Raw genomic sequence first — 26,424 nt, 5'->3', positions numbered from 1 at the left:
ATGGTCAGCCTTTTTTCTGGTCATCTGTACATAGCCTATATCAGGGTTTCTCAAGCTCAGTCCTGGGGCCCTACCTGGGTGCACGTTTTGGTTTCTGGCCTAGCACTACACAACTGAATCAAATAATCAAAGCTTGATCAGTTGGTTATTTGAACCAGCTGTGTAGTGCTAGGGCAGAAACCAAAATGTGCACCCAGGTAGGGCCCCAGGACCATTTCTACCACAGCTCAGACAGTCACTTCCTGACTTGTAAGTGATGTGGTGTGTTCTCAGTCTCTAATGTTTCCATTTCTTTTAAAGCTTCCAAGGCCTGGCAATATCTATTTTACACTACACACCAGCCACTTGGTTTCTGAATTGTTCTTATCGTCAGTCATTGAGCGCATTCTGTAAAAAAGGCAAGTGTCTGTGTAAACAGAAAACAAAAAGCATAGTTTTTAAACTTTGAAATCTGGTTTTTAAATAGTTTTTTTACACAGCATAAACATTAATTTAAGAGTGCGTGAATGAGATGACTGGGTCCTGACATTTCAGTGTAACAAAGCATCAACCTGTACCATGAACAGTCCATCTTCTGATAGGCTACAATTGTTATTGTACATGAAAAATACTTTTTGCCATTTATATTACAATTATTGTAGGTAGAAAATAGCAAATGGTGCTTTGAGATGTACAACACCCACTCCCTGCCCCAGAAACACAACATTTAGCATAAATTATTTCACAATTTCAGCCCATGCACCTTTTGGTCTATTCAAGTATCCCTTTTCCTAGTTAACCAACACAAAACGTCTGCAGTTTAGGTTAATCAGGCAGGTATAGCTGCTGCGTGTGAAGGTCGGTAGATTGGTTTGTTTAGCCATTGACTGGGGAGGCTGGCTCACATGTCCAGTAGCAGCACTCTGGGATCTTCTACCACAGTCTTGATCTTACGCAGGAAGGTGACCGCCTCTCTGCCGTCGATGAGGCGATGGTCGTACGTCAGAGCCACGTACATCATAGGGCGGATCTCCACCTGCAGCAGAGGAAGAGGAGCTTCAGAGACACTGCTTCCTGTCTCTATTCCACAAACTAAAGTCCTCTCACGGTCAACTGCATTTATTTTCAGCAAACTTAACATGTTTAAATATTTGTATGAACATAACAAGACAACTGAGACATAAACGGAACAAGTTCCACAGACATGTGACTAACAGAAATGGAATGTGTCTCTGAACAAAGGGGGGGGTCAAAAGTAACAGTAAGTATCTGGTGTGGCCACCAGCTGCATTAAATACGACAGTGCATCTCCTCCTCATGGACTGCACCAGATTTGCCAGTTCTTGCTGTGAGATGTTACCCCAGTCTTCCACCAAGGCACCTGCAAGTTCCCGGACATCTCTGGGGGGGGTCCCAGACGTGCTCACTGGGATTGAGATCCGGGCTCTTCCTGGCTATGGCAGAACACTGACATTCCTGTCTTGCAGGAAATCACATACAGAACAAGCAGTATGGTGTGGCATTGTCATGCTGGAGGGTCATGTCAGGATGAGCCTGCAGGAAAGGTACCACGTGAGGGAGGATGTCTTCCCTGTAACGCACAGCGTTGAGATTATCTGCAAGGACAACAAGCTCAGTCCGATGATGCTGTGACACACCGCCCCCAGACCATGACGGACCCTCCACCTCCAAATCGATCCCGCTCCAGAGTACGGGCCTCGGTGTAACGCTCATTCCTTCGATGATAAACGCGAATCCGACCATCACCTCTGGTGAGACAAAACCGCGACTCGTCACTGAAGAGCACTTTTTGCCAGTCCTGTCTGGTCCAGCGACGTTGTTGCCGGTGATGTCTGGTGACGACCTGCCTTACAACAGGCCTACACGCCCTCAGTCCAGCCTCTCTCAGCCTATTGCGGACAGTCTGAGCACTGATGGAGATTGTGCGTGTTCCTGGTGTACCTCGGGAAGTTGTTGTCATCCTGTACCTGTCCCGCTGGTGTGATGTTCGGATGTACCGATCCTGTGCAGGTGTTGTTACACATGGTCTGCCACTGTGAGGATGATCAGCTGTCCATCCTGTCTTCCTATAGCGCTGTCTTAGGCGTTTCAGTCCAGGCATTGCAATTTATTGCCCTGGCCACATCTGCAGTCCTCATGCCTCCTTGCAGCATGCCTAAGGCACGTTCACGCAGATGAGCAGGGACCCTAGGCATCTTTCTTTTGCCGTTTTTCAGAGTCAGTAGAAAGGCCTCTGTAGTGTCCTAAGTTTTCAGAACTGTGACGTTAATTGCCTACCGTCTGTAAGCTGTTATTAACGACTGTTCCACAGGTGCATGTTCCATTAATTGTTTATGGTTCATTGAACAAGCATGGGAAACAGTGTTAAAACCCTTTACAATGAAGATCTGTGAAGTTATCTGGATTTCTACGAATTATCATCTTTGAAAGACAGGGTCCTGAAAAAGGGACGTTTCTTTTTTTGCTGAGTTTATGATAAGGAGTTCTCCTGAGATATGAATCTACAATATATGGAGTAAAAAAAAAAAAGTCTACAGAACAGAGCCAACCTTGCCCTCGATGGCCACTGGCCTCTCGAAGATACCATGCATTCCCAGGATGGCAGACTGCGGAGGGTTGATGATGGGTGTGCCAAACATGGATCCAAACACGCCACCGTTGCTGATGGTGAAGGTTCCTCCATCCATGTCCTCCACGGCCAGCTCATTCTTACGAGCCTGCAATCAACATCATCAACTTAGAGAATGCACAAAGACCAAACATAAAGTACAGCGAAATCCATGTTATCCTACCTTCTCCCCCAGCTCGTTGATGGTCTTTTCAATGTCAGCGAAGTTCATTCCCTCCACTCCACGGATGACAGGCACCACCAAGCCCTGGGAGACAGGACACATTAGATATTCTGAGTTTTGGTTCATGTACAGTACCAGTCAAGTTTGGACACACCTACTCATTCAAGGGTTTTTCATAATTTTTTACTATTTTCTACATTGTGGAATTATAGTGACGACATCAATACTATGAAATAACACATTTGAATCATGTAGTAAACAAAAATAAGTGTTAAATTATGATATATTTTATATTTGAGATTCTTCAATGTAGCCACCTTTAGCCTTGATGACAGCTTTGCACACTCTTGGCATTCTCTCAACCATGAGAGAGGAATGAGGAATGCTTTTCAACAGTATTGAAGGAGGTCCCACATATGCTGAGCACACGTTGGCTGCTTTTCCTTCACTCTGCGGTCCAAACCATCTCATTTGGGTTGAGGTCGGGGGATTGTGGAGGTCAGGTCATCTGATACAGCATTCCATATTTGGATTTGTTTAACACTTATGGTTACTACATGATTCCAAATGTGTTATTTCATAGTTTTGATGTCTTCACTATAATTCCACAATATAGAAAATAGTACAAATAAAGAAAAACCATTGAATGAGTAGGTGTGTCCAAACTTTTGACTGGTACTGTATATTAGCCCTGTTGTAAAAGTGTTCAATGTGAGTAGCCAACCATCGGCATTACCTTTGGTGTTGCTACAGCCACACTGATGTCCACGTAGTCCCTGTACACAATCTCTTTGGTGGTGTCGTCAATGACTAAAGATAAACGGTATGAAAGTGATGAACATTTTAAATACTAATAAACTTGAAATCAAATCTAATTTTATTTGTCACATGCTTTGAATACAACAGGTGAAATGCTTACTTTACAAGCCCTTAACCAACAATGAGGTTCAAGAAATAGAGTTAAGAAAATATTTACTAAATAAACTAGTCATTTTTTTAAAATAAAAAGTAACACAATAAAACTACAGGGGCTACTGGTACTGAGTCAATGTGCGGGGGTACAGGTTAGTCGAGGTAATTTGTACATGTAGGTAGAGGTAAAGTGACTATGCATAGATAATAAAACAGTGAGTAGGAGCAGTGTAAAAACAAGGGGGGGGGGCATTTGATTAATTGTTCAGCAGTCTTTTGGCTTGGGGGTCGAAGCTGTTAAGGAGGCTATTGAACCTAGACCTGGCGCTCCGGTATCACTTGCCAGGTGGCCATTTGAGAGTACAGTCTGCTTTGGCTTCTATGATTCACTTCCTTGAAGCATACAGCGTTTTTGTGTCTGTGGGGAGGTGGCCCACAGACAATTTTACGAGTGAAAATTAACCACTTCTTGACTGTGGCTAGTTTAAATAGGCCAGAGAGGCATTGGTGGAGTACACACTAAGCACGGTTGTCTATGTAAATCTCGTTCCTGTTCTTAACCAATTAACCACATACGCCTGATACCAGTGGATACAAAATGTGTGTTGCCTTAGACTGATATGACAAGTAAAGTAACTTCTCAGAAAGAAGAGCCCACCTCCGTTGACGGCAGGCTGTTCCATCAGAGCATATGCTGAAGCCTTGACAAATGCAGACATGAAGCCCAGCTTGATGTTGTGTTTCTTCAGGAAAGCGTCTTTGTAGGCCTTCCTCAGCTCACTGATGTTGCTGTGGAGAAAATTAGGCTCTCATATCGATCGCAAACATTCATTACACTCAATCTTTTCAACCAAACTTTAAAAAACAACTAATTTTTTCAGTAAAAGTTCAGCTTCTCCAGGTCATGGTGATCAAGTGCTATTGACACTGGGCTAATGTTTCACCATCGCTCATTTCTCCTCTGTATGATGAAAAAGGCCTCTTGTATCTCTTTTTATGTTTGTTTTCCTGTCTCTAACCTGGTTTAAACTCTAAAGTTTCTTCGCTAACGGCATTAGCCTCTCCCAAGGCACTGAGAAAGGAGAAAAGCGAGAAAAATCTTCACTTTCCAAAACCCTCTAAATCTTACTGGCCTGTCATAAAAACCCATATCGGTTGGGGCAGCTCGTCCACTCAGAGCGCAGGTCTCTGTGGGCCCCAGTAGAAGCTCTGGTCTCCTGGTCTGACTGCTCCTTCGGCTATAGATGAGCCCAGGCCTGGAAGTCTTCTTCCAGACCATCAATGCCAATTCAAATAGGATGCAGAGAAACCCCTGAATAGCTGAAAGCTGACACCCCACATTTTCAATGGAAAATAAATCCTCAAAGTGTAATCTTTAGTACAGGGGTCATTTCCTTGTAAATTAATAAAGCCCCTGTTTTAAGAAATCTTATCTTTGTTTTCACCAATATTAGGACCAAATATTTACATTCCATCATTTAAGAGGAGATCTGGCTTCAAAAAGCGTATCCCATTGAGCAGATTCCAATCATTATCTGTATGGCCTCAGCTTGAATAGCATTTCTTTACTTCTGACTTTACTTTATCTAGACACCTTTATTTTAGACAGGACATATAATCCCTAATATAAATGTATACATTTATATAAGTGAATCTGTTGTACTGAAAGTGTAGTGGTAATTTTTAATATGTTCTGGGTGAGTAATCAGCTCCTTTAAGACCCATTTCCTATCTAATTATGTTACTAGAGATAGGGCTTGATTATGTAGGACAGCTATTCTGTTATTGCCTACCTCATGTCGACCTCATTAAATGTTGTCAACATAGCGCAGGTGTTCTGGGCTTCCTTCAGTCTCTGGGCGATTCTCAGACGCATACGGTTCATCTTCACCTGAGACAGAAAAAAAAGAAAATATTGAAAGAATTTTCACAGGAATATTTTACCTTAAGAGAAAACAACACAACAGCTATGCATTCTATCAGACACTGTTTTTGTATAACAACACTATGGTCTGAGCCATTGTGAATATTAAGAATAATGTTCCTTTACGGCAGTATTCCTGATTATGATGCCTCACCCTGTGCTCTGTCCTGACTGGTTTACCCCCTCCATCTGTGACAGCAGCTGGGGCAGCAGGAGCAGCAGTGGGTTTGATGGCTGAAACTGTACCGAACAGACAGGTGAACAGGAGTTGTTAGTGCCACGCCACCTCTTCTTAGCCATTACCAAGTGTCACTGTCAACAGGCAAGGGCCAAGTGATTTATGGAAATAGGATAATCAACAGTAAACACTGGACAGGTTAAATACTTCTCACTTGACATTGAGTTCATTGAGTGGCTGACAGACTAACCTGGTGTGGCAAAGATGGCAGCTCCTGGGACGGGTGGCACTGGGGGCATAGTGGTAGGGATGGGGCCCACTGCAGAGGGAGCAGGAGAGGGCGTTGTGGCTGCATCATGGGGGGGTGGAGGAGCGGCTACTACTGCTGCTGCTGGGGCCTCTGCAGCTTGGGCAGCAACAGCTGAGGAGAGAAAGGTATAAGAATGCATTAGGCAATAGCAATGTGTTTACTTTGTAGGTATGTATAATTTGTAAGTATAATCTAATAGCTCTGTAAACACAACATCTCCCATGCGTCTTGAATTTAGAAGATTTTTTATGTGGTCCTACCATAGACATAAACTCAGTGGTAAACTCAGTGGTACTGACCTCCTTTCCGGAGTTTGAAGAGAGCCTGTCCTCCCTCGACCTTCTCCCCATCAGGGACCAGCAGCTCCTCAATCACCCCAGCAGCAGGAGACGGCACCTGCACGGATGTCTGTGGAGCGAGACAAAACATCAAGGACCATGCATGATACATCAAACTTTCCGTGGGTCTGTTATTCTAACCATCTACAGTTAACAGTTAGTTTACTATAAAAGGCTGTTGTGAAAATGGCAGTTCAAAGGGTGATTCAGCGACCATTAAATACCTTGTCCGTCTCAATTTCGCAAACCACCTCATCCTCTTTGACAGAATCACCAACCGCTGTAAAGAGAGAGTTGCATTAAGCGTGGCAAACAGAAATATCTACCTGGCTGCAACCAGGTAGATCTGAATGAGCACAAGAATCAGAGACAAACATAAGTTACTGTACCTTTCTCCCACCTCACATCCCCCTCCGTGACAGACTCTGCAAATGCAGGTGTCTTTACTGTGATGACTTCATTCCCTAAAAGACAGAGACAACACAATACTGACTTAATAACTCTTGTAGTGTTAACAACTCTTGTAGTGTTACACAGAATCACATTACTGCTTAGATCACAAGGGTCAAATAAACAGATGGGAGTCCAGGCTAATACATACTGCAAGCTACAGATGTCTTGAAGTATCTGATTTGGAAGATGCTGGACCTGGCTTCACATTTCCTACAAATAAAATACAGTAAATACAGAAAGTATAACTGCATAATACAAGGATAAAACACAGCTAAAGCAATGTTTCAATGAGAAGACAGGTCAATGGTGTAGCTATAATACTTACGTAGGGTTATTGACAGTGACACTACAGCTAGCTGACAATCCTGCAGGACAGATGACAGCAGTACTCAGTTCTAGCGCAGAATCTCAAAAGTCCCTGAACAAAAATATAAATAGGCAACATGCAACAATTTCAAATATTTTACTGAGCTACAGTTCATATAGGGCTCCCGAGTGGTGCGGCAGTCTAAGGCACTGCATCTCAGTGCTAGAGGTGTCACTAGACACCCTGGTTCGAATCCAGGCTGTATCACAACTGGCCCTGATTGGGAGTCCCATAGGGCGGTGCACAATTTGCCCAGCATCGTCCAGGTTTGGTCGGTGTAGGCCATCATTGTAAATAAGAATTTGTTCTTAACTGGACTTGCCTAGTTAAATAAAGTTTACATTAAAAAACACAAATTAATTTAAATAAAGAAATTAGTCAAATTCATTAGGCTATGGATTTCACATGACTGATGATACAGATATGCATCAGTTGGTCACAGATACCTTAAAAAAAAAGTAGGGCGGTGGATCAGAAAACAAGTCTATATCTGGTGTTACCACCATTTGCCTCACGCACTGTGACACATCTTCATTGCATAGAGTTGATCAAGCTGTTGATTGTGGCTTGTGGAATGTTGTCCCACTCCTCTTCAAAGACTGTGCAAAGTTGCTGGATATTGGTGGAAACTGGAACACGCTGTTGTACATATCGACCCAGAGCATCCCAAACATGCTCAATGGGTGACATGTTTGGTGAGTATGCAGGCCATGGAACTGGGAAATTTTCAGCTTCCAGGAATTTTTGTACAGATCCTTGTGACATGGGGCCGTGCAGGTGAGGTGATGACGGCGGATGAATGGCACAACAATGGGCCTCTAAACCTCGTCACGTATCTCTGTACATCCAAATTGACATTGATAAAATACAATTGTGTTCGTTGTCCGTAGCTTATGCCTGCCCATACCGTAACCTCACCGCCACCATGGCACAACTTTGAAATCAGCAAACCACTCGCCCACACGACGTCATACGTCTGCCCTGTACGGTTGAAACTGGTATTCATCCGTGAAGAGCACACCTCTCCAGCGGCCATCGTAGGTGAGTATTTTCCTACTGAAGTAGTTTACAACGCCGAACTGCAGTCTGGTCAATACCTTGGGGAAGATGACAAGCATGCAGTTGAGCTTCCCTGTGACGGTTTCTGACAGATCTTTTATTGTGCAAACCCACAGTTTAATCAGCTGTCCGGGTGGCTGGTCTCAGATGATCCAGCAGGTGAAAAAGCCAGATGTGGAGGTCCTGGGCTGGCGTGGTTACATGTGGTCTGCTGTTGTGAGGCTGACTGGACACACTGCCAAATTTGCTAAAACGACGTATAGTAAAGAAATTAACATTACATTATCTAACAACAGCTCTGTTGGACATTCCTGTAGTCAGCATGCCAATTGCACTCTCCCTCAAAATTTGAGACATCTGTGGCATTGTGTTGTGACAAAACTACACATTTTAGAGTGCCCTTTTATTGTCCCCAGCACAAGGTGCACCTGTGTAATGATCATGCTGTTTATTCAGCTTCTTGATATGCTACACCTTTAAGGTGGATCTTGGAAAAGGAGAAATGCTAACTGACAGGGATGTAAACAAATTTGTGCACAAAATTCTAAAGAAATAAGCTTTTTGTGCATATGGGAACATTTCTGGTATATTTTATTTCAGCTCATGGAACCAACACTACATGTTGCATTTATATTTTTGTTCAGTATAAAGAGTTGGGTTCAACTACTGTAATTAACATGCAGTTTCAAAACACTCACCTGGCACAGCCTGCCGTGCAGACACATTGATTCCCTGTCAAAGAGAACAGTAACCTGTTAGCTATCAATATAAAGTCATCATTAAACAACTCAAAATATATATCATATGCATATGTTATATCCCCCCCCCCTTCTAAAACGAGGGAGTGAAAATGCATAAAATCAACAACAGGTGTTTGTTACCAAGGACCATGTGTACAATGTTCACACGAACAGTCTGACAGACAGACTTTGACATACTGTATCTCCCCAGTCAAAGGTCAGTAGTGGGGGAGGGCTACTGCCACGTTGAAAAAAAACTGGGGAACCTGGAACTCTCCGACTACCTAGCGTTCAAGTCAACTGGGAACTAGGAGAAAAACTACCTCCGACTTGGAAAAATAGTTGATTGTTCATCCAAGTCGGAACTCCAAGTCGGAAACTTGGGCATCTTTCGACAACTCAGACCTTGACCTGAACATCACCGACGTGATGATTTGACCTCGTTTTCTTTTTTTCACCGAGTTCACAGTTGTCTTGAAAGCGCCATTAATGCATGCGTGTTGTACCAATCGGTGACTTCAAACCATGGAAACAATGTAGGCATACACTATTATACAAACAGACTGCTAGGGGATAACTAGCTACTATGACTAAATATATAACCAAGGGAAAATAGATTGATAGAGGGCTGTCATCTGTGTATTTGAGAGTTCGACTGGTTTGTTTAATCCAGTTATGCAAAGATTGGACAGTCAATTTGATGTCAAATCTGAATAAAAAAAGAACAGCTTGTTCAAAATATAGCTAGCTAACTAGTCAAAATACAACAGTCTATCATCACAAAAAAATAGCTGTGTGCTAGCAAAACCTCTCAAATGACCTCAACATATCGTAGCTTGGTAACGTTAGATAAATAAACCACTGGTTGGCTAACTAGCCAACTTCGTGAAACCAAATAAAATGTTAGCTATAATCAAATGATATGGGAGATATTGCTTTAGAATTCAAAACCGGGTTGAACCAATGTCTTGCCGGGGAATCGGGTGTCATGCTGTCCTTGGCTTGCAATGTGAAGGCCTACTGCTCAACCGGCGGCGCTTCTACACCTCTCGCTAACCTAGACCTCAACGTTGACAGCAGCATGATGAAGCTCCGCGTGAAAGTTTTCCATGTATCTAATGCCTACCTGACGAAAGACCGAGAGCGAACGACCGAAGTTCCGGGTGAGACACCGGGAGTAGGATAACATGGTGTCTGTAATGACAGCAACCTGTCGGCGGGAGGGAATCTCCTCCCCTTGTAGTACGCCAAAACCTGCTAAAGGCGGAAGCAGTGTGGGAGGAACCAAGAGCCACAACTAAAGAGGGGATTGATCAAAGGGATGTCCCAAAAAAGGATCCACTGTGGAAAAGCTAGTGGCTCAGTGAGTGAAAATAACTTACAATACATTTGCATAATGCATGTTTGATTTTTCCTCATCTATTCCTAAATAGGATTGGATAATTACATAATAAGATTATTCATTTGTATTCTATGTCAGTTTATTAATGTGTAATATAGATTTAAAAAATGGTAGGGCCATTAAATCACTGATAATGTGATATCTAGTCTACACTCAATAAAGTGAGTGCCTATCAGTTCAACACAAATTGTAGCATACAGTTTCTTCTCATTTCATAATCAGTTTTCTTGCAAATTGTCCTCAAACTCACCACTCTGAAATATTGCCACATTATGCCAATACATAGATTTGTTGAAAATGACAAAATAATATCTATTAAACAACTAATATGAGCTCAACTAATTAGTTATATTGAGGATTTGTTTTGAATGATGGGGAAGGCCGTCATTGTAAATAATAATTTGTTCTTAACTGACTTGCCTAGTTAAGTAACGTTGAAATGAAATGTAAAAAAGAATCCTTGGCCTCAGAGTTGAGTCAACTCCGAGGCCACGCCTCTGTTTCTTTTTGATGCATTGACAGTAGCTCCAGCTCTCATCACATTCATTTTCAGTGTATCAACCAGTGTATCAACTCGACTCTACTCCACGCAACAGGTAAGGTGCGCATTCTGTGTGCTCGTTTACTTTGGGACATTCTCAGGATGACAACTAGCCTACATTTCGCAGCTACATCCTTAGTTTCACAACTAAAGGCTATGATTGTTGACCTTATTGTTAGTTGATGTCAGCATTGTCCACATGCAAATTAATTGGTTGCTTATGATTTCACATGCTTATGTTGAATTCTTGACGTTTTTTTTGTGTATATCATTAACTCAGTAAATAAAGGCACGCTTGTTTTGTGTTTTTAGGCAAATCTTAGGCACACTTGAGGCTTATCGATTAAACATTTGACATACAACAACTCTCAATGAGCACTTATAGACTACTTTTCACAACAGATTACAAGCTGCACTGTAACATTTAGTTATGTTTGTCTTGTTTAAAAATATATTAATAACTCTATAATTGATTAACTATAGTTTTATGGATAGTTCTGTCATTTCCATGCAGATGGACGTAGGCTATAGGCTACATTTGCTATTATGTTAGAATATCATGCCACGTTTGTGATTGATCCAAATAAATGTACTTGATAATCATTAATTGCCTAAAGAAAAAGACTCTCCTATTAGATAACCTTACTAAAAAAGTTGTAAGGATGATTCAACAAACGACAGAAAGCGTTTCCATCCAATAAAGAGAAAATAATCCATCCTCAAATTGTAAATCAAGTATAGAGACTACCAGTTCTTCAGTCACTGCCATACACCAGGTAGCCTACACAATGTGCAATGTGTTGTAAATTATACATTAAAGTCGTGCTGTAAGTGGAATATGAATGACTAAGTGGAATATGAATGACTTTTCCAACTTTCTGTAGTCATAGTGGTCATAAGATTATTTGTATTTTTATTTTGTTGTGTTTCTCCCTCCAAAAAAAAGTTATTGCAAAGAAAATGTCCATACTGGCTATAAGGCTATTTACTCACTTATGTAAAACAAAAGATTTATCACATGAGGGCTTGGTGAAATATACATTCATTGTGTGTTGTTTTTATAGAATGCAATTCTGTCATTTGTAATGTGTAATTAATAGTGATTGTGGTAAATTTGATCGATGCATGTTTTTACCAGGAGACATTTTTACTAGCTATCTTAACATGCTGTTATTACAGAGATTAAAGAAATATGCAATAACATGATCCACACATTGGAATAAATCAATTTACAAAGAAACTACAATTGAATGCAAATGAGAGATAAAAACACAAATTAATTTATTTTCCCCTTAATAATATACAGTATCCGTCAAAAGTTTGGAGACACCTACTCATTCAAGGGTTTCTTTATTTTTACTATTTTCTACATTGTAGAATAATAGTGAAGACAACACAATTATGGAATAACACATATGGAATCATGTAGTAACCAAAAAAGTGTTAAACAAATCAAAATATATGTTATAGTTTAAATTCTTCAAAGTAACCACCCTTTGCCTTGATGACAGCTTTGCACACTCTCGGCATTCTCTCCATCAGCTTCATGAGGAATGCTTTTCTAACAGTCTTGAAGGAGTTTCCACATATGCTGAGCACTTGTTGGCTGCGTTTCCTTCACTCTGTGGTCCAATTCATCCTAAACCATCTCAATTGGGTTGAGGTTGGGTGATTATGGAGGCCAGGTCATCTGATGCAGCACTCCATCACTCTCCTTTAAGATCTAATAGCCCTTAGACAGCCTGGAGGTGTGTTTTGAGTCATTGTCCTGTTGAAAAACAAACAATAGCCCCACTAAGTGCAAACCAGATGGGATGGTGTATCGCTGCAGAATGCTGTGGTAGCCATGCTGGTTAAGTGTGCCTTGAATTCTAAATAAATCACAGACAGTGTCACCAGCAAAGCATCCCCACACCATCACACCTCCTCCTCCATGCTTCACGGTGGGAACCACACATGCAGAGATCATCTGTTCACCTACTCTGCGTCTCACAAAGACACGGCGGTTGGAACCAAAAAACTCACAATCTTTGTCCTAAGGACAAATTTCCACCAGTCTAATGTCCATTGCTCATGTTTTTTGGCCCAAGCATGTCTCTTCTTCTTATTGGTGTCCTTTAGTAATGGTTTCTTTGCAGAAATTTGACCATGAAGGCCTGATTCCCGCAGTCTCCTCTAAACAGTTGATGTTGAGATGTGTCTGTTCTTGAACTCTGTGAAACATTTATTTGGGCTGCAATCTGAGGTGCAGTTAACTCTAATGAACTTATCCTCTGCAGCAGAGGTAACTCTGGGTCTTCCTTTCCTGTGGCGGTCCTCGTGAGAGCCAGTTTCATCATAGCGCTTGATGGTTTTTGCGACTGCACTTGAAGAAACGTTCAAAGTTCTTGAATGTACTGACATTTTCCGGATTGACTGACCTTCATGTCTTGAAGTAATGATGGACTGTCGTTTCTCTTTGCTTATTTGAGCTGTTCTTGCCATAATATGGACTTGGTCTTTTACCAAATAATGCTATCTTCTGTATACCACCCCTACCTTGTTACAACACAACTGATTGGCTCAAACGCGTTCAGAAGGAAAGAAATTCCACAAATTAACTTTTAACAAGGCTCTCCTGTTAATTGAAATGCATTCCAGGTGACTACCTCATGAAGCTGGTTGAGAGAATGCCAAGAGAGTGCAATGCTGTCATCAAGGCAATGGGTGGCTACAAATAGATTTGTTTAATACTTTTTGGGTTACTTCATGATTCCATATGTGTTATTTCATAGTGTTGATGTCTTCACGATTATTCGACAATGTAGAAAATAGTACAAATTATGAAAAACCCTCGAATGAGTAGGTGTGTCAACTTTTGACTGGTACTGTAGATTGATCATTTGTGTGTTTTTTCAGAATCTTTTCTTGCCTTTCATATTCTGATTAAATAATACCTTTCATGAGTAAAACTGTTATTCTTTTTATCATTCATATTGACTATGTCCAACCCAAGATGAAAGGGAGACACAACTGTGCACTGCCCTGTGCCTTGAGTTCTTAGAGATTTCTCTTATACATCTGAGGATCTCCAAATAATGATCTAATAACGAGTGGCCTTCGACATTCCATGCTATGAATATGTAGTAACAAGTTTGTTAACCGAGGTAGTGAGTACAAGATCACAGATGAAATGTCAAGTTCTAAATATGAAATGGCAGGATCACATGTGAGGCTATTGCGTTATATTTTCAATTCTTTTGAGTAGCAGTTTATTTCTGTGCATCACCACTTTAAGATGTCATAAGCATAATGGAAGAAGCAGATTATTGTTTCCCACCATGATTATATACATTCAATCAACTCTGTCAAATATAATTGAAGTGGCATGTAATAGAGAAATGAGTGAGCACTGTCTACTAACATTTAGTAACTGAAGTGTTCTGGTGCAAGCCCTCTGCTCTATGTTCTGTTTAACTTGTACTTGTGCGTTCTACTTTCCCCAAAACATAATAATTTGAACCCCAAATATTGTTAAGTGTTGCATACTGTTCACAGATATACCCCGTGCTATAGATGCTGTACTGAATAAGAGATTTATGGTGTATTCAGGTTTTATCCTTTGCTTTTCAGATACCTGCATTTCCAGAGCAGTCTGTGGTCCATTCATCTCATTGTGACTCACTCTAAGGTGTCCCGACACAGCAATAAAAAGGTTCACAGTGGGCATGAACCTAAGCCTTCCTGACCAGAACATGCACAACCCCAGTGACGGCGGTGTGGAGGATGACAAGGCTGAGCTCATGATCCCCTGCTTCCGCAGAAACATGTACGATGAGCCTCTAACCTCATACTCCAATGGATCCATCATTTCCCACCTCCTGCGCAAAACCGTCCAAAACAAGAGGGCTCTGGACGAAAGCCACTTCTACCTACCGACCTCTGCTGTGTCCAGCTCCACCATGGCTGACTCCAGTCAGGAGGACCAGAGCAGTGTCTCCTCCAAGGACAGCACGGCGGAATTTGCATCCCCAGGCAGTCACCTCTCAAACGGAGCCAGCCCTGAGGGGGACAGGCCGCTGAGTGATCACCTCCAGGCCAAGCGTGCCCGTGTGGAGAACATAATCCGAGGCATGGCGGGGTCTCCCAACAGCAGGCTCCATGGGGACAGTGAGAGGGCCGTGTCAGACACCAGGGAGGCTAGAGAGGCCTACAGGGAGAACAAACGTAAACAGAGGCTCCCCCAGCATCAGGAGCACAGTCTCAATGCTGCTGCTCTGGCTATCAGAGGCAGCAGTAGCAGCAGTGGCAGCAGCAGTAAGGATGAAGAGTGCAACAAGCTCAAGGAGCAGCTCCAGAGCATGCAGAGGCTCCTGAGACAGCTCCAGGAGAAGTTCTTGCAGGTTTATAACCAGGAAGACACTGAGCGTGAGAACAGAGATGGCACAGGCACAACCAGCACCGCAAAACATGATGACACCACACCAAGCAAAGAGTCTGGGTTCCGTAAAAACATGGATGAAGAGTTAGAGAGGAAGCATGACGGAGCTAAAGGGGACTGTAAGGACAGAGTGAAGAAAGACGGAAGTTATCTGACACATCAAAAGGAAGGCAAGAACCTACAGGAGACTCTGAAGCATGAGCTCTCCAAAGCGGTGAGTGAGAGTGTAGATATGGTGTTCAAGAAACTCTCCTCCACGGGGCTCAACCAGTCATCCTATCAGCGCATGTGTCACACCCCGGAGAACATCGACTTGGGAGTTGAGAGGAAGGGCCAGGTAGCCTGTAACCAGGAGCAATCACACACTGAGGAGCCAGTCAAACCCCAGGCTCTAGAGTACTACGAGAGCACTGAGCCTTGCAGCCCTGAGGACCAGACTGAGGCTCTGTCTCTTGTGGTCCGTAAGCCGCTCCTAAGCCAGCTTAGCTCAGTTACCCCGACGGTGAAGAGGCCTTACCCCTTACACCATTCTCCATTCCAGTTTAACTACAGCACACCTCTCCATGACAGTCAAATCCTGGAACACCTCCTCAAATACGGGCCCCACACTAATTTCGGAGGTCTCCCATGCGTGACCCCATCCATGGACAGAACCTCCCCAGACTCTGTGGAGCTGCCCTGGGATGCCATCGCCATGAGGTCCAAAGTGACATCCAGCCACCTGACCCACCACCCTCGCACATCAGGCCTAGGACCAGTGACCGTGGACAGTCTGTGTCTCCCTCACGTCAAGATGGAGTGTGGGGACATGCAGAGCATGGCAGAGAGAAACTCCTACATGTCTCTGAATATATCCTTTTACTGGCCTAAAAAATCTCATAGTGTGGTAGTGTTCCAGCTAATATTTGTCAGCATATAGATTTAGTAATGTAGAATTGCATTTACAAGTATATAGTCTATGGATGTATGCATTAAATGTTTCATAGAATATTTTTAAAAAACATAATGACATAGAGCATTATGTACACTGTATTAATAATCCTAGATGTGTTTACTAATATTGAGTTATCTGATATTATGTATTCATTATAAAATCCACTATACAAACTCCCTCTGTTTTGCCTTCCCAGTTGAACAATGATTCGTTGAGGTTCAATGCAGCATGCGCAGTTCCATTAATACAGACTTCAAGGATCATTTTTTCTTTGATCTCGCTAACCCAAAATAAAATTATAGCATCTTCTTTAATCTGAGCAGAGTAATGACTTTAAGTCTAGAAAAAGACAAATAAAAAGGAATACAAGGCTTTGATAAGAATTGTCAGGAACAAAAGCCAATTTTCAAAGGCAGAGAAAGCTTCTGTTTCTGTCCAGGAAACAGTGTTTTTTCAGACTTGAAAAGGTGCAGAATATATTTCTCTATCATCAGTGTGATAGGAGTGCATCTGAAAGGTCAGAGCTGAGTGCCTGTGGAAAGCAGAAGTGCCTCCCTACCAGAACACTTGTCTTCTTGAGTATATATTGGATACATACACAGCCATCAAAAGATGTGTTTATACACACAAAAAACATTCCAACAATAAATATAATCCAGTGAGAGTATATTCAATGACACCACTCTGCATTTTATCATGATTATGATCACTTTAATCATAAATTAATATAATCACATTGTCAAACGAAACATGAATAATTATTTCCCATAATCATTATGATAGAAACAGGCTAATAGTCCCCTGCTGCTGTTGTTAAGCATTGTTTGATCACTGGATACGTTAACGGCACATCACAGGTAAACTGTTGTAAGCCAACTCCTGCGCCATATTTCTTTTTCACCTCTACTGAACAACTCTAAGTGATGTGAAGATTGTGCCCGTGGTCAGAAGTGGTCATTGTCATTAGTTGTAAGGATTTGGAGAAGAATTGTATTAGGCTCTCTGAGGATATGCTTTATCTTTACTGTACAAAGAGCTGTGGTTCTCTTTGAACAATTTCTCATCAATCTTTCATTCCAACTTCCTTATTTCAAAGGTTGTATTCCCTAATAAATGTATAGTGTGCTGTGACCTGCTGATAAGGAAGTATTACCTAAGGCGTGGCCGTGGGCTACAGAAAGAAAGACCTCTGAAGATCTAGTTGAATAGAAACTTTGCTTGAGGTATGATTTTATTTGAAACATGATGAAGCAGATTAATACTAAAAAAAAATCATACTTCAATCATCGTTTCTAGCTGGAAGATGTCTTCAAATGACCAAGTAACTAGTTACTATTCAAAGCATTTTCCAAACAACCACCATCACCACCGCTAGGCATTAGGTGTAAGAGCCGCAGTGACTAATTGAAATCCCAAATCTATTTTATAATGTTGTAGGGTCATTATTGACTTCCTGGTTACCACAGAGCTGTTATTTAGTGTCATTCATTTTAATTGGAGACAGAGGCAATTCAGTATTCTAATCTATTAACACTTTGTACAGTGTATGTGAACTGTATTTAATTGTGATCGACTGACAGAACTTGTGGCCTTAACACATTGACACATTCAGGAAGGCCTAACCCCCAACCATCTGAAGAAAGCTAAGCTGATGTTCTTCTACACCCGTTATCCCAGCTCCAATGTGCTGAAAACCTTCTTTCCAGATGTCAAGGTAAGCTAACACAATATTAATTAACATTAGGTTATTTAATGGGTTTGTTCTATGTTCACCATATTTGCCTGCAGAATACTTGTTGATGTATTTTTGGGACAGAATGGTCGGAGGAAGGAAACAAAAGAACACATGGCTTAGAACAACAAAGCTGTTAAGCCAGTAGCATGTCCTGGGGCATAGACCAGGGAGATAGAGGGGCATTCTTTCTTTAAAAAGCCACTCTAGTCAGCAAATGGACTGACAAAAGACTGTAATAAAGCCACTGTCGTTCTGCGTCAATACAGGGCAGGTTTTAGACATGCATGCAGGCAGGCTGTGAGGCGAGCACTGGGCCTAACCACAGCATCCTGTATTTCTGTGTGCCCTGTGTGTTTCCTCTCCTGTCCCCTCTCCTTCCACCGTGGCCGGGACATGTCCTGCTAGGGCCAGTCTGTGTCTGGGGCCCAGGCCTGGCCTCCACACTACTCTATCTGACCCTAGGGTCAGAAGGGAGGCCTGCAGCCAGCAGCCTACTGCATCTCCTCCTTGCCCACGACCCTGTGGTGGGAAGTGGCACTGAACAAAAGACAGTTCTAATCCCGGTGTCCGATTCCATCCTATCAGGCAGAGTCACTGAGAGGGAAGCTTCCTTCTGTCCTTGCGGTGCACTGTGGCTTTCTCACCGTCCGATAGCAGCAGAGAAAATAAACGTCTTTGATGCCTGCCCAGCCCTTGGGCATTTTTTTCTTTCTTTCTGGATGAAGAGATAGAATAACCAGGCTAATGTCAAGACTGAGTTTAGAAACACACGGCTTTGACAGATGTTTTTTTATTCAGTAAGTTGGTGGGAAAAGATCAGAGCAATTAACGATGAATAAAATGACAAACCAAAACAATCCATATTGCTTACATACAGTACCAGTCAAAACTGTGGACACACCTACTCATTCAAGGGTTTTACTTTACTTGTACTATTCTCTACATTGTAGAGTGAAGACAGTGAAGACATCAAAACAATGAAATAACACATGAAATCACGTAGTAACCCAAAAATATATTTTAGATTTTAGATTCTCAAAGTAGCCACCCTTTGCCTTGATGACAGCTTTGCACAATCTTGGCATTCTCTCAACCAGCTTCATGAGGAATGCTTTTCCAACAGTCTTGAAGGAGTTCCCACATATGCTGAGCACTTGTTGGCTGCGTTTCCTTCACTCTGTGGTCCAACTCATCCCAAACCATCTCCATTGGGTTGAGGTTGGGTGATTGTCGACTATGTACATACTGAATATAGATCTTTATTCACTTGTGGAAGGTTTTACCCAAAACAACACATTTATATTCCAGCTCAGATTTGTAAATTGATATGAAAAAGAGAAAATACACGGTTTTGACACAGAGTAGGTTCTCGATCATCTTGCATCAACTTGATTATTTGGTCGATAAAGACACGTAATCTGAGTAAACGATGTCAGTCAATTTTTCTCAACTTGTTGTCCCCTTGTGTCTCTAGTTCAATCGCTGCATCACCTCTCAGCTCATCAAGTGGTTCAGTAACTTCCGGGAGTTTTACTACATCCAGATGGAGAAGTTTGCCCGCCAGGCCATAGTGGACGGGGTCACGGATGTGAAAGACATGTCCATCAGCAGAGATTCTGAGCTGTTCAGAGCCCTCAACATGCACTACAACAAAGCCAATGATTTCCAGGTAAGTCAAAATGTGTTTATCTTACCATATGTATGGTCAGTTCCTCCCCTGGTAGCCAATGTAACTATATACTGTATGTAAGCTCGTCAATGTTTTTCCATGATTTTAGATTATTACATATTAGATTAACATCCTCCCTTTCCAAAGTAAATTGCAGCACCTATTCAAAGAAAATATGGTCAATGCTGACTGAATTATCTTTATGTATGGGAACAGTGTGTTCATTCTGCTTTCATCAGCACTCCTCAGTTGATGCAGCCAATGCTGTGCTTTTTGCCCTGAAACAAAAATGAGTCATAAAGTGAGGAAAACAATGAAGTTGTTTAGGCATGAATGTGATAAATTACACATTGATGTAGTATTAGGGTAATACACCTTCATTAGCATATCAGAGAATTCTCCTCCTAGTAACCTGTTCCTGATCTGGTCTGGTCAGGAATCTCCTACCTCTGTGGTTCTGGTCTGGTCAGCTATCTCCTAGTTGTGGTCACGTATGACTGTGTCCTTGCCCTGACCCATGTGTCACTGCACCTGTGGCTGCACAGCCTTTGCAGCCATTATCTAAACTCTAGAGCAATGCTTTATCAAACTGTGGGAAGAGGAAGCTGCAGAATCCCACTAAAACAACTCTGGATTAGAGGACCAGTACGCCTGAGCGAGGCTCAGATTGCTACTGATGCGGAATGCTGAGAAAGATGCTGTGAATTCCGAGGGAGAAAGCTGATTGGTGGGAAAGAACCAAGACCGTTTTCTTTACCTTGGGACTAAGACATTCCTTTCCCAGGGATGCTTTGTGTCGGGAGATGAGAAAAAAAAAGGTTATGCCAACAACTGGACTGTTAGCGGGTCTATGGGAAATAATGGCACCGAATAGATTCTTGTCCCAGCATCCAAGCCTGATCTGTGTTGATCTGTGTTGAGAACAGGGTGAAATTCCTGGGAAGGCTTGGTGCTTTCTCTCTTTCCGAACAGCTAAGTTCAAGGCAACAAGGCTACAAAGTCAAAGGAGAATCCCACTACAGACAGCTAATGATTCTGACATTGTATTTGTTTTATGAGCAAAGAGAACAAAGTGTGAAGGAGCTGTCTGTTTTGAAGTGAGTAAGGGTGTTAAAAATGTTCTTGTAGGCAGGGCCGGAAGAAGAAATCATAGGCCCCGGGGCTTTGTTTTTTTTATAGGCACCCCAAACTTTGCTTTCCAAACTGCACGTTTTACCCGCGATTATATTTTGAAATCTGCAAGGCAAACCGAAAGCCGCAACCAACCATAGAACAATAATCCATAGATGGCAGTTCCCATTCAAGTCAGGACTGGTATCCATTGCTACTGTACCCATGAGTTTAACAGTCAAATTGCCAGGGTAAGAAGTTACTAAACCCTTCTATGGATTATATGTCAGCGCATGCTGCCCAAACTGCAGTCTTCCAACTGTAGACATACTGGTAACTGCCAAAATAAAGGAAACACTTAAGTTAATGAGGCATATAAAGTATACAGTGCATTCTGAAATTATTCAGACCCCTTGATTTTTTCCCACATTTTGTTACATTACAGCCTTATTCTAAAATGTATTCAATTGTTTATTTCCCTCATCAATCTACACACTATACCCCATAATGACAAAGCAAAAACAGTTATTAAAAAACTTAAATATCACATTTACATAAGTATACAGGCCCTTTACTCAGTACTTTGTTGAAGCACCTTTGGCAGCGATGACAGCCTCCAGTCTTCTTGAGTATGACGCTACCAGCTTGACACAACTGTATTTGGGGAGTTTCTCCCATTCTTCTCTGCCGATCCTCTCAAGCCCTGTCATGTTGGATGGGGAGTGTCGCTACACAGCTATTTTCAGGTCTCTCCAGAGATGTTCGATCTGGTTCAAGTCCGAGTTCTGGTTGGGAGACTCAAGGACATTCAGGAACTTGTCCCGAAGCCACCTGCATTGTCTTGGATGGGTGCTTAGGGCCGTTGTCCTGTTGGAAGGTGAACCTTCGCTCCAACCCGCTCTGGAGCAGGTTCTCATCAGGGGTCTCTCTGTACTTTGCTCAGTTCATTGTTCCCACAATCCTGACTTGTCTCCCAGTCCCTGCAGCTGAAAAACATCCCCACAGCATGATGCTGCCACCACCATGCTTCAGTATAGGGATGGTGCCAAGTTTCCTCCAGACGTGACGCTTGGCATTCAGGCCAAAGAGTTCAATCTTGGTTTCATCAGACCAGAGATTCTTGTTTCTCATGGTCTAAGAGTCCTTTAGGTGCCTTTTGGCAAACTCCAAGCGGGCTGTCATGTGCCATTTACTGAGTAGTGGTTTCCGTCTGGCCACTCTACCATAAAGGCCTGACTGGTGGAGTGCTGCGGGGATGGTTGTCGTTCTGGAAGGTTCTCCCATCTCCACAGAGGATCTCTGGATCTCTGTCAGAGTGACCATCAGGTTCTTGGTCACCTCCCTGACCAAGGCCTTTCTCCCCCGATTGCTCAGTTTGGCCAGGCGGACAGCTCTAGGAAGAGTCTTGGTGGTTCCAAGCTTCTTCCATTTAAGAATGATGGAGGCCACTGTGTTCTTGGGGATTTTCAATGTATCAGAAATGACGCAATCCTGTCTGGGAGCTCTATGGACAATTCCTTCAATCTCATGGCTTGATTTTTGCTCTGACATGCACTGTCAACTGTGGGACCTAATATAGACAGGTGTGTGCATTTCCAAATCATGTCCAGTCAATTTAATTTACCACAGGTGGACTCCAATCAAGTTGTAGAAACATTTCAAGGATGATCAATGGAAAAAGGATGCACCTGAGCTCAATGTTTGATTCTCATAGCAACGGGTCTGAAAACGTATGTAAATAAGGTATTTCTGTTTTTTATATTTAATAAATTTGCAAAAATGTCTACAAAACTAATTTCACTTTGACATTATGGGGTATTGTGTGTATTTTTTATTTATTTAATCCACTTTAGAATAAGGCTGTAACTTAACAAAATGTGGAAAAAGGGTAGGGGTCTGAATACTTTCCTGGCATGGTTTAGGTCCACTTGTGGAGTCTATGCCAAGGTGCACTGAAGCTGTTCTGGCAGCTCGTGGTGGCCCAACATCCTTTTCAGACACTCTATGTTGGTGTTTCCTTTATATTGGCAGATACCTTTATGTGCTTGTGATAAGGCTGTCTACACTCATTGAGAACGGGTTATTCCTGTGGTTGATGTTTGCAGTAAAAAAAAAAAAATATATATATATATATATATATATATATACGACATATATAATATATACAGTATATACAGTACCAGTCAAAAGTTTGGACAAACCTACAATTGAAGTCGGAAGTTTACATACACTTAGGTTGGAGTCATTAAAACTCGTTTTTCAACCACTCCACAAATTTCTTGTTAACAAACTATAATTTTGGCAAGTCAGTTAGGACATCTACTTTGTGCATGACACAAGTAATTTTTCCAACAATTGTTTACAGACACATTATTTCACTTATAGTTCACTGTATCACAATTCCAGTGGGTCAGAAGTAGAGGTCGACCAATTATAATTTTTCAACGCCGATACCGATACCGATTATTGGAGGACCAAAAAAGCCGATACCAATTAATTGACCGATTTAAAAAAATATATATATTTGTAATAATGACAATTAAAACAATATTGAATGAACACTTATTTTAACTTAATATAATACATCAATAAAATCAATTTAGCCTCAAGTAAATAATGAAACATGTTCAATTTGGTTTAAATAATGCAAAAACAAAGTGTTGGAGAAGAAAGTAAAAGTGCAATATGTGCTATGTAAGAAAGCTAACGTTTAAGTTCCTTGCTCAGAACATGAGAACATATGAAAGCTGGTGGTTCCTTTTAACATGAGTCTTCAATATTCCCAGGTAAGAAGTTTTAGGTTGTAGTTATTATAGGAATTATAGGACTATTTCCCTCTATACCATTTGTATTTCATTAACCTTTGACTATTGGATGTTCTTATAGGCACTTTAGTATTGCCAGTGTAACAGTATAGCTTCCGTCCCTCTCCTCACTCCTCCCTGGGCTCGAACCAGCAACACAACGACAACAGCCACCATCGAAGCAGCGTTACCCCTGCAGAGCAAGGGGAACAACCACTCCAAGGCTCAGAGCGAGTGACTTTTGAAACGCTATTAGTTTGCGCTAACTAGCCAGCCATTTTACTTTGGTTACACTAGCCTCATCTCGGGAGTTGATAGGCTTGAAGTCATAAACAGCGTAATGCTTGATGCACAACGAAGAGCTGCTGGCAAAACGCACGAAAGTGCTGTTTGAATGAATGTTTACACGCCTGCTTCTGCCTTCCACCGCTCAGTCAGATATTTGTATGCTTGTATGCTCAGTCAGATTATATGCAACGCAGGACACGCTAGATAATATCTAGTAATATCATCAACCATGTGTAGTTAACTAGTGATTATGATTGATTGTTTTTTATAAGATAAGTTTAATGCTAGCTAGCAACTTACCTTGGCTTACTGCATTCGCGTAACAGGCAGTCTCCTTGTGGAGTACAATGAGAGAGAGGCAAGTCGTTTTTGCGTTGGACTAGTTAACTGTAAGGTTGCAAGATTGGATCCCCCGAGCAGACAAGGTGACGTCCACCATTCCTAGGCCGTCATTGAAAATAAGAATGTGTTCTTAACTGACTAGCCTAGTTAAATAAAAGGTATAAAAAAAATACAAATTCAAATTAAAAATCGGCAAATCGCGCCCAAAAATAGGCTGATAGGCTAATTAAGCTGGTTGAGAGAATGCCAAGAGTGTGCAAAGGTACCATCAAGGCAAAGGGAAGCTACTTTGAAGAATCTGAAATATAAAATATATTTTGATTTGTTTAATACTTTTTTGGTTACTACATGGTTCCATATGTGTTATTTCATAATTTTGATGTCTTTACTATTATTCTACAATTGAGAAAATAGTAAAAATAAAGACAAATCCTGGAATGAGTAGGTGTGTCCAAACTTTTGACTGGTACTGTATATATACACAGTATTATTGTTATTATTATTATTATTATTATTATTATTGATTAGCCTGGGCCCAGGGGCTTCACTCCCGGTAAGCCCTTGTTTTAATCTGGCCCTGCTTGTAGGTCCAGGTTCCACAGTGTTGATTCAGAGCACTGTACAAAAGAGTTATGTAAACAATGAGACAACACACTTCCCATCCACTCTGGTGGTTTGTCACTCACATCAAAGAAGCTGTTGGTTTAGATTTTGCTTGGTTTCAGTGCAGTTAATTCATTGAGACTTGGCTTTAAGCACAACATCGTGTTTGATCCCTCTACCAACAGGTTCCTGAGAGATTCCTTGAGGTTGCTGAAATTACTCTCCAAGAGTTTTTCAATGCCATTTCAACTGCCAAAGATTCTGACCCCTCTTGGAAGAAGGCAATCTACAAAGTCATCTGTAAACTGGACAGTGATGTACCAGATGAGTTCAAGTCATCCACCTGCCTATAGACAGAGCAAGCAATAGCCATGCTCGAGGAAGGAAGGACATTTTGCAGTCATACAATGACAATAAGTGCTAATTTTAACACATCTTGCCAATAAATTGGATTTTAGTGAGAGAATCAAGGAACAAATGGATTATGTTGTAAATGACATATTATACACTGCAGTATAGGAGCCTACTTACTGCACTTACAGCTTTTTACAGTCTCAGTGAGCTTTATAGCACTGCTCCAGCTCTCTCCTAGGAGTTAAAAAAAAACGTAGCTGACAGCAGATCGTAGTGTTTCTGTGTATCTCCATAAGGATTCAATTAAGACAAGATGTAGTTGCATGTTTGTAGATGTAGTGATATTTAAGGGCAGTGGTTTAGTACTGTAGTGTACTTGCTAGGTCTGATAGACTTACACGTGAACAAAATGGTACTTTCTATACATATTTGACTTATGGTTCCTAATGGACATGCGGTTTTGGATGATTTTGTAGCAAGTGTTATATGTAAATGTGAATACGCTAAATGTATTAACTTAATAGCATGTAAATATTGCAAGTGACCACAAAGAACCAAGTGTTTGAGAAAAAATTGTATGTACAAAAAAGTACAAAGTTATGTTTAGATGTTTTGTGCTTATTTCTATAGTCTACTGCCTATTGTCAACTCAATTCCAGAGACACCATTTTCTGAGTGGTTATTTGATAGTTCTGCTGATAGAATAAAGATGCACTTACTTCATCTTGAGACGTCTTTTATATCACTGATTGTAAGTCACTCTGGATGAGGTTGTCTGAAATTACTTAAATATAAATAGATGGAAATAATCACTATTTTATTTTATTGAATTATTTCACAATTCATTTCAGACATCACCAAACATTTAGTAAATATTGTTCATATTTTTACTACTACTGTTTGTAACACCACATTGAAAGTATTCTGCCTCAATTCCGAGCCGCTAAGGTGCCACTAATCCATGTCATAAAGACATCTGTATAAAGTCCTACAGACTACTTTGCTCACATTACATTAATTGTGTGGGCAGCGTGGATGCCAACAACTGCCTTGTCTTAAAAACAGACACAATGCATTCCCTCCTAATGAGTAATGCCCAATGTGACCTCATATCAGAGTTGTGCCACCAAAGCAAAATTCCACAAACCC

At 41.5% G+C, this 26,424-nt stretch overlaps 2 protein-coding genes across 3 annotated transcripts; one reads left to right on the top strand and one right to left on the bottom strand.

Moving 5' to 3' along the window:
* Positions 1 to 434: 434 nt before the first annotated feature.
* Positions 435 to 10,331, bottom strand: LOC112256691 (dihydrolipoyllysine-residue succinyltransferase component of 2-oxoglutarate dehydrogenase complex, mitochondrial). Of its 2 annotated transcripts, none has more exons than XM_024430114.2 (15): positions 10,200 to 10,331; positions 9,032 to 9,065; positions 7,233 to 7,272; positions 7,056 to 7,117; positions 6,844 to 6,918; positions 6,679 to 6,734; positions 6,416 to 6,524; positions 6,057 to 6,227; positions 5,783 to 5,868; positions 5,498 to 5,595; positions 4,363 to 4,493; positions 3,529 to 3,602; positions 2,793 to 2,876; positions 2,550 to 2,717; positions 435 to 1,015 (listed from the first exon to the last, which is right to left on the bottom strand). In XM_024430114.2, exons 1-15 carry the CDS (start codon positions 10,260 to 10,262, stop codon positions 881 to 883), a joined length of 1,386 nt encoding a protein of 461 aa, XP_024285882.1. In that variant the 5' UTR covers positions 10,263 to 10,331; the 3' UTR covers positions 435 to 880. The 2 variants fall into 2 exon arrangements, with proteins under 2 accessions (XP_024285882.1, XP_024285883.1); XM_024430115.2 differs by lacking the exon at positions 10,200 to 10,331 and adding an exon at positions 10,046 to 10,172.
* Positions 10,332 to 10,355: 24 nt separating this feature from the next.
* Positions 10,356 to 26,041, top strand: LOC112256692 (prospero homeobox protein 1-like). Its single transcript, XM_042325395.1, has 5 exons — positions 10,356 to 10,436; positions 14,629 to 16,284; positions 17,975 to 18,084; positions 19,580 to 19,774; positions 25,107 to 26,041. Exons 2-5 carry the CDS (start codon positions 14,724 to 14,726, stop codon positions 25,272 to 25,274), a joined length of 2,034 nt encoding a protein of 677 aa, XP_042181329.1. The 5' UTR covers positions 10,356 to 10,436; positions 14,629 to 14,723; the 3' UTR covers positions 25,275 to 26,041.
* Positions 26,042 to 26,424: the final 383 nt, after the last annotated feature.

The sequence above is a fragment of the Oncorhynchus tshawytscha genome, linkage group LG08, assembly GCF_018296145.1.
Source record: "Oncorhynchus tshawytscha isolate Ot180627B linkage group LG08, Otsh_v2.0, whole genome shotgun sequence".
Classification (NCBI taxonomy): domain Eukaryota; kingdom Metazoa; phylum Chordata; class Actinopteri; order Salmoniformes; family Salmonidae; genus Oncorhynchus; species Oncorhynchus tshawytscha.
The sequence above is the reverse complement of the archived record's forward strand: the minus strand, read 5'-3'. Positions and strand labels throughout refer to the sequence as shown.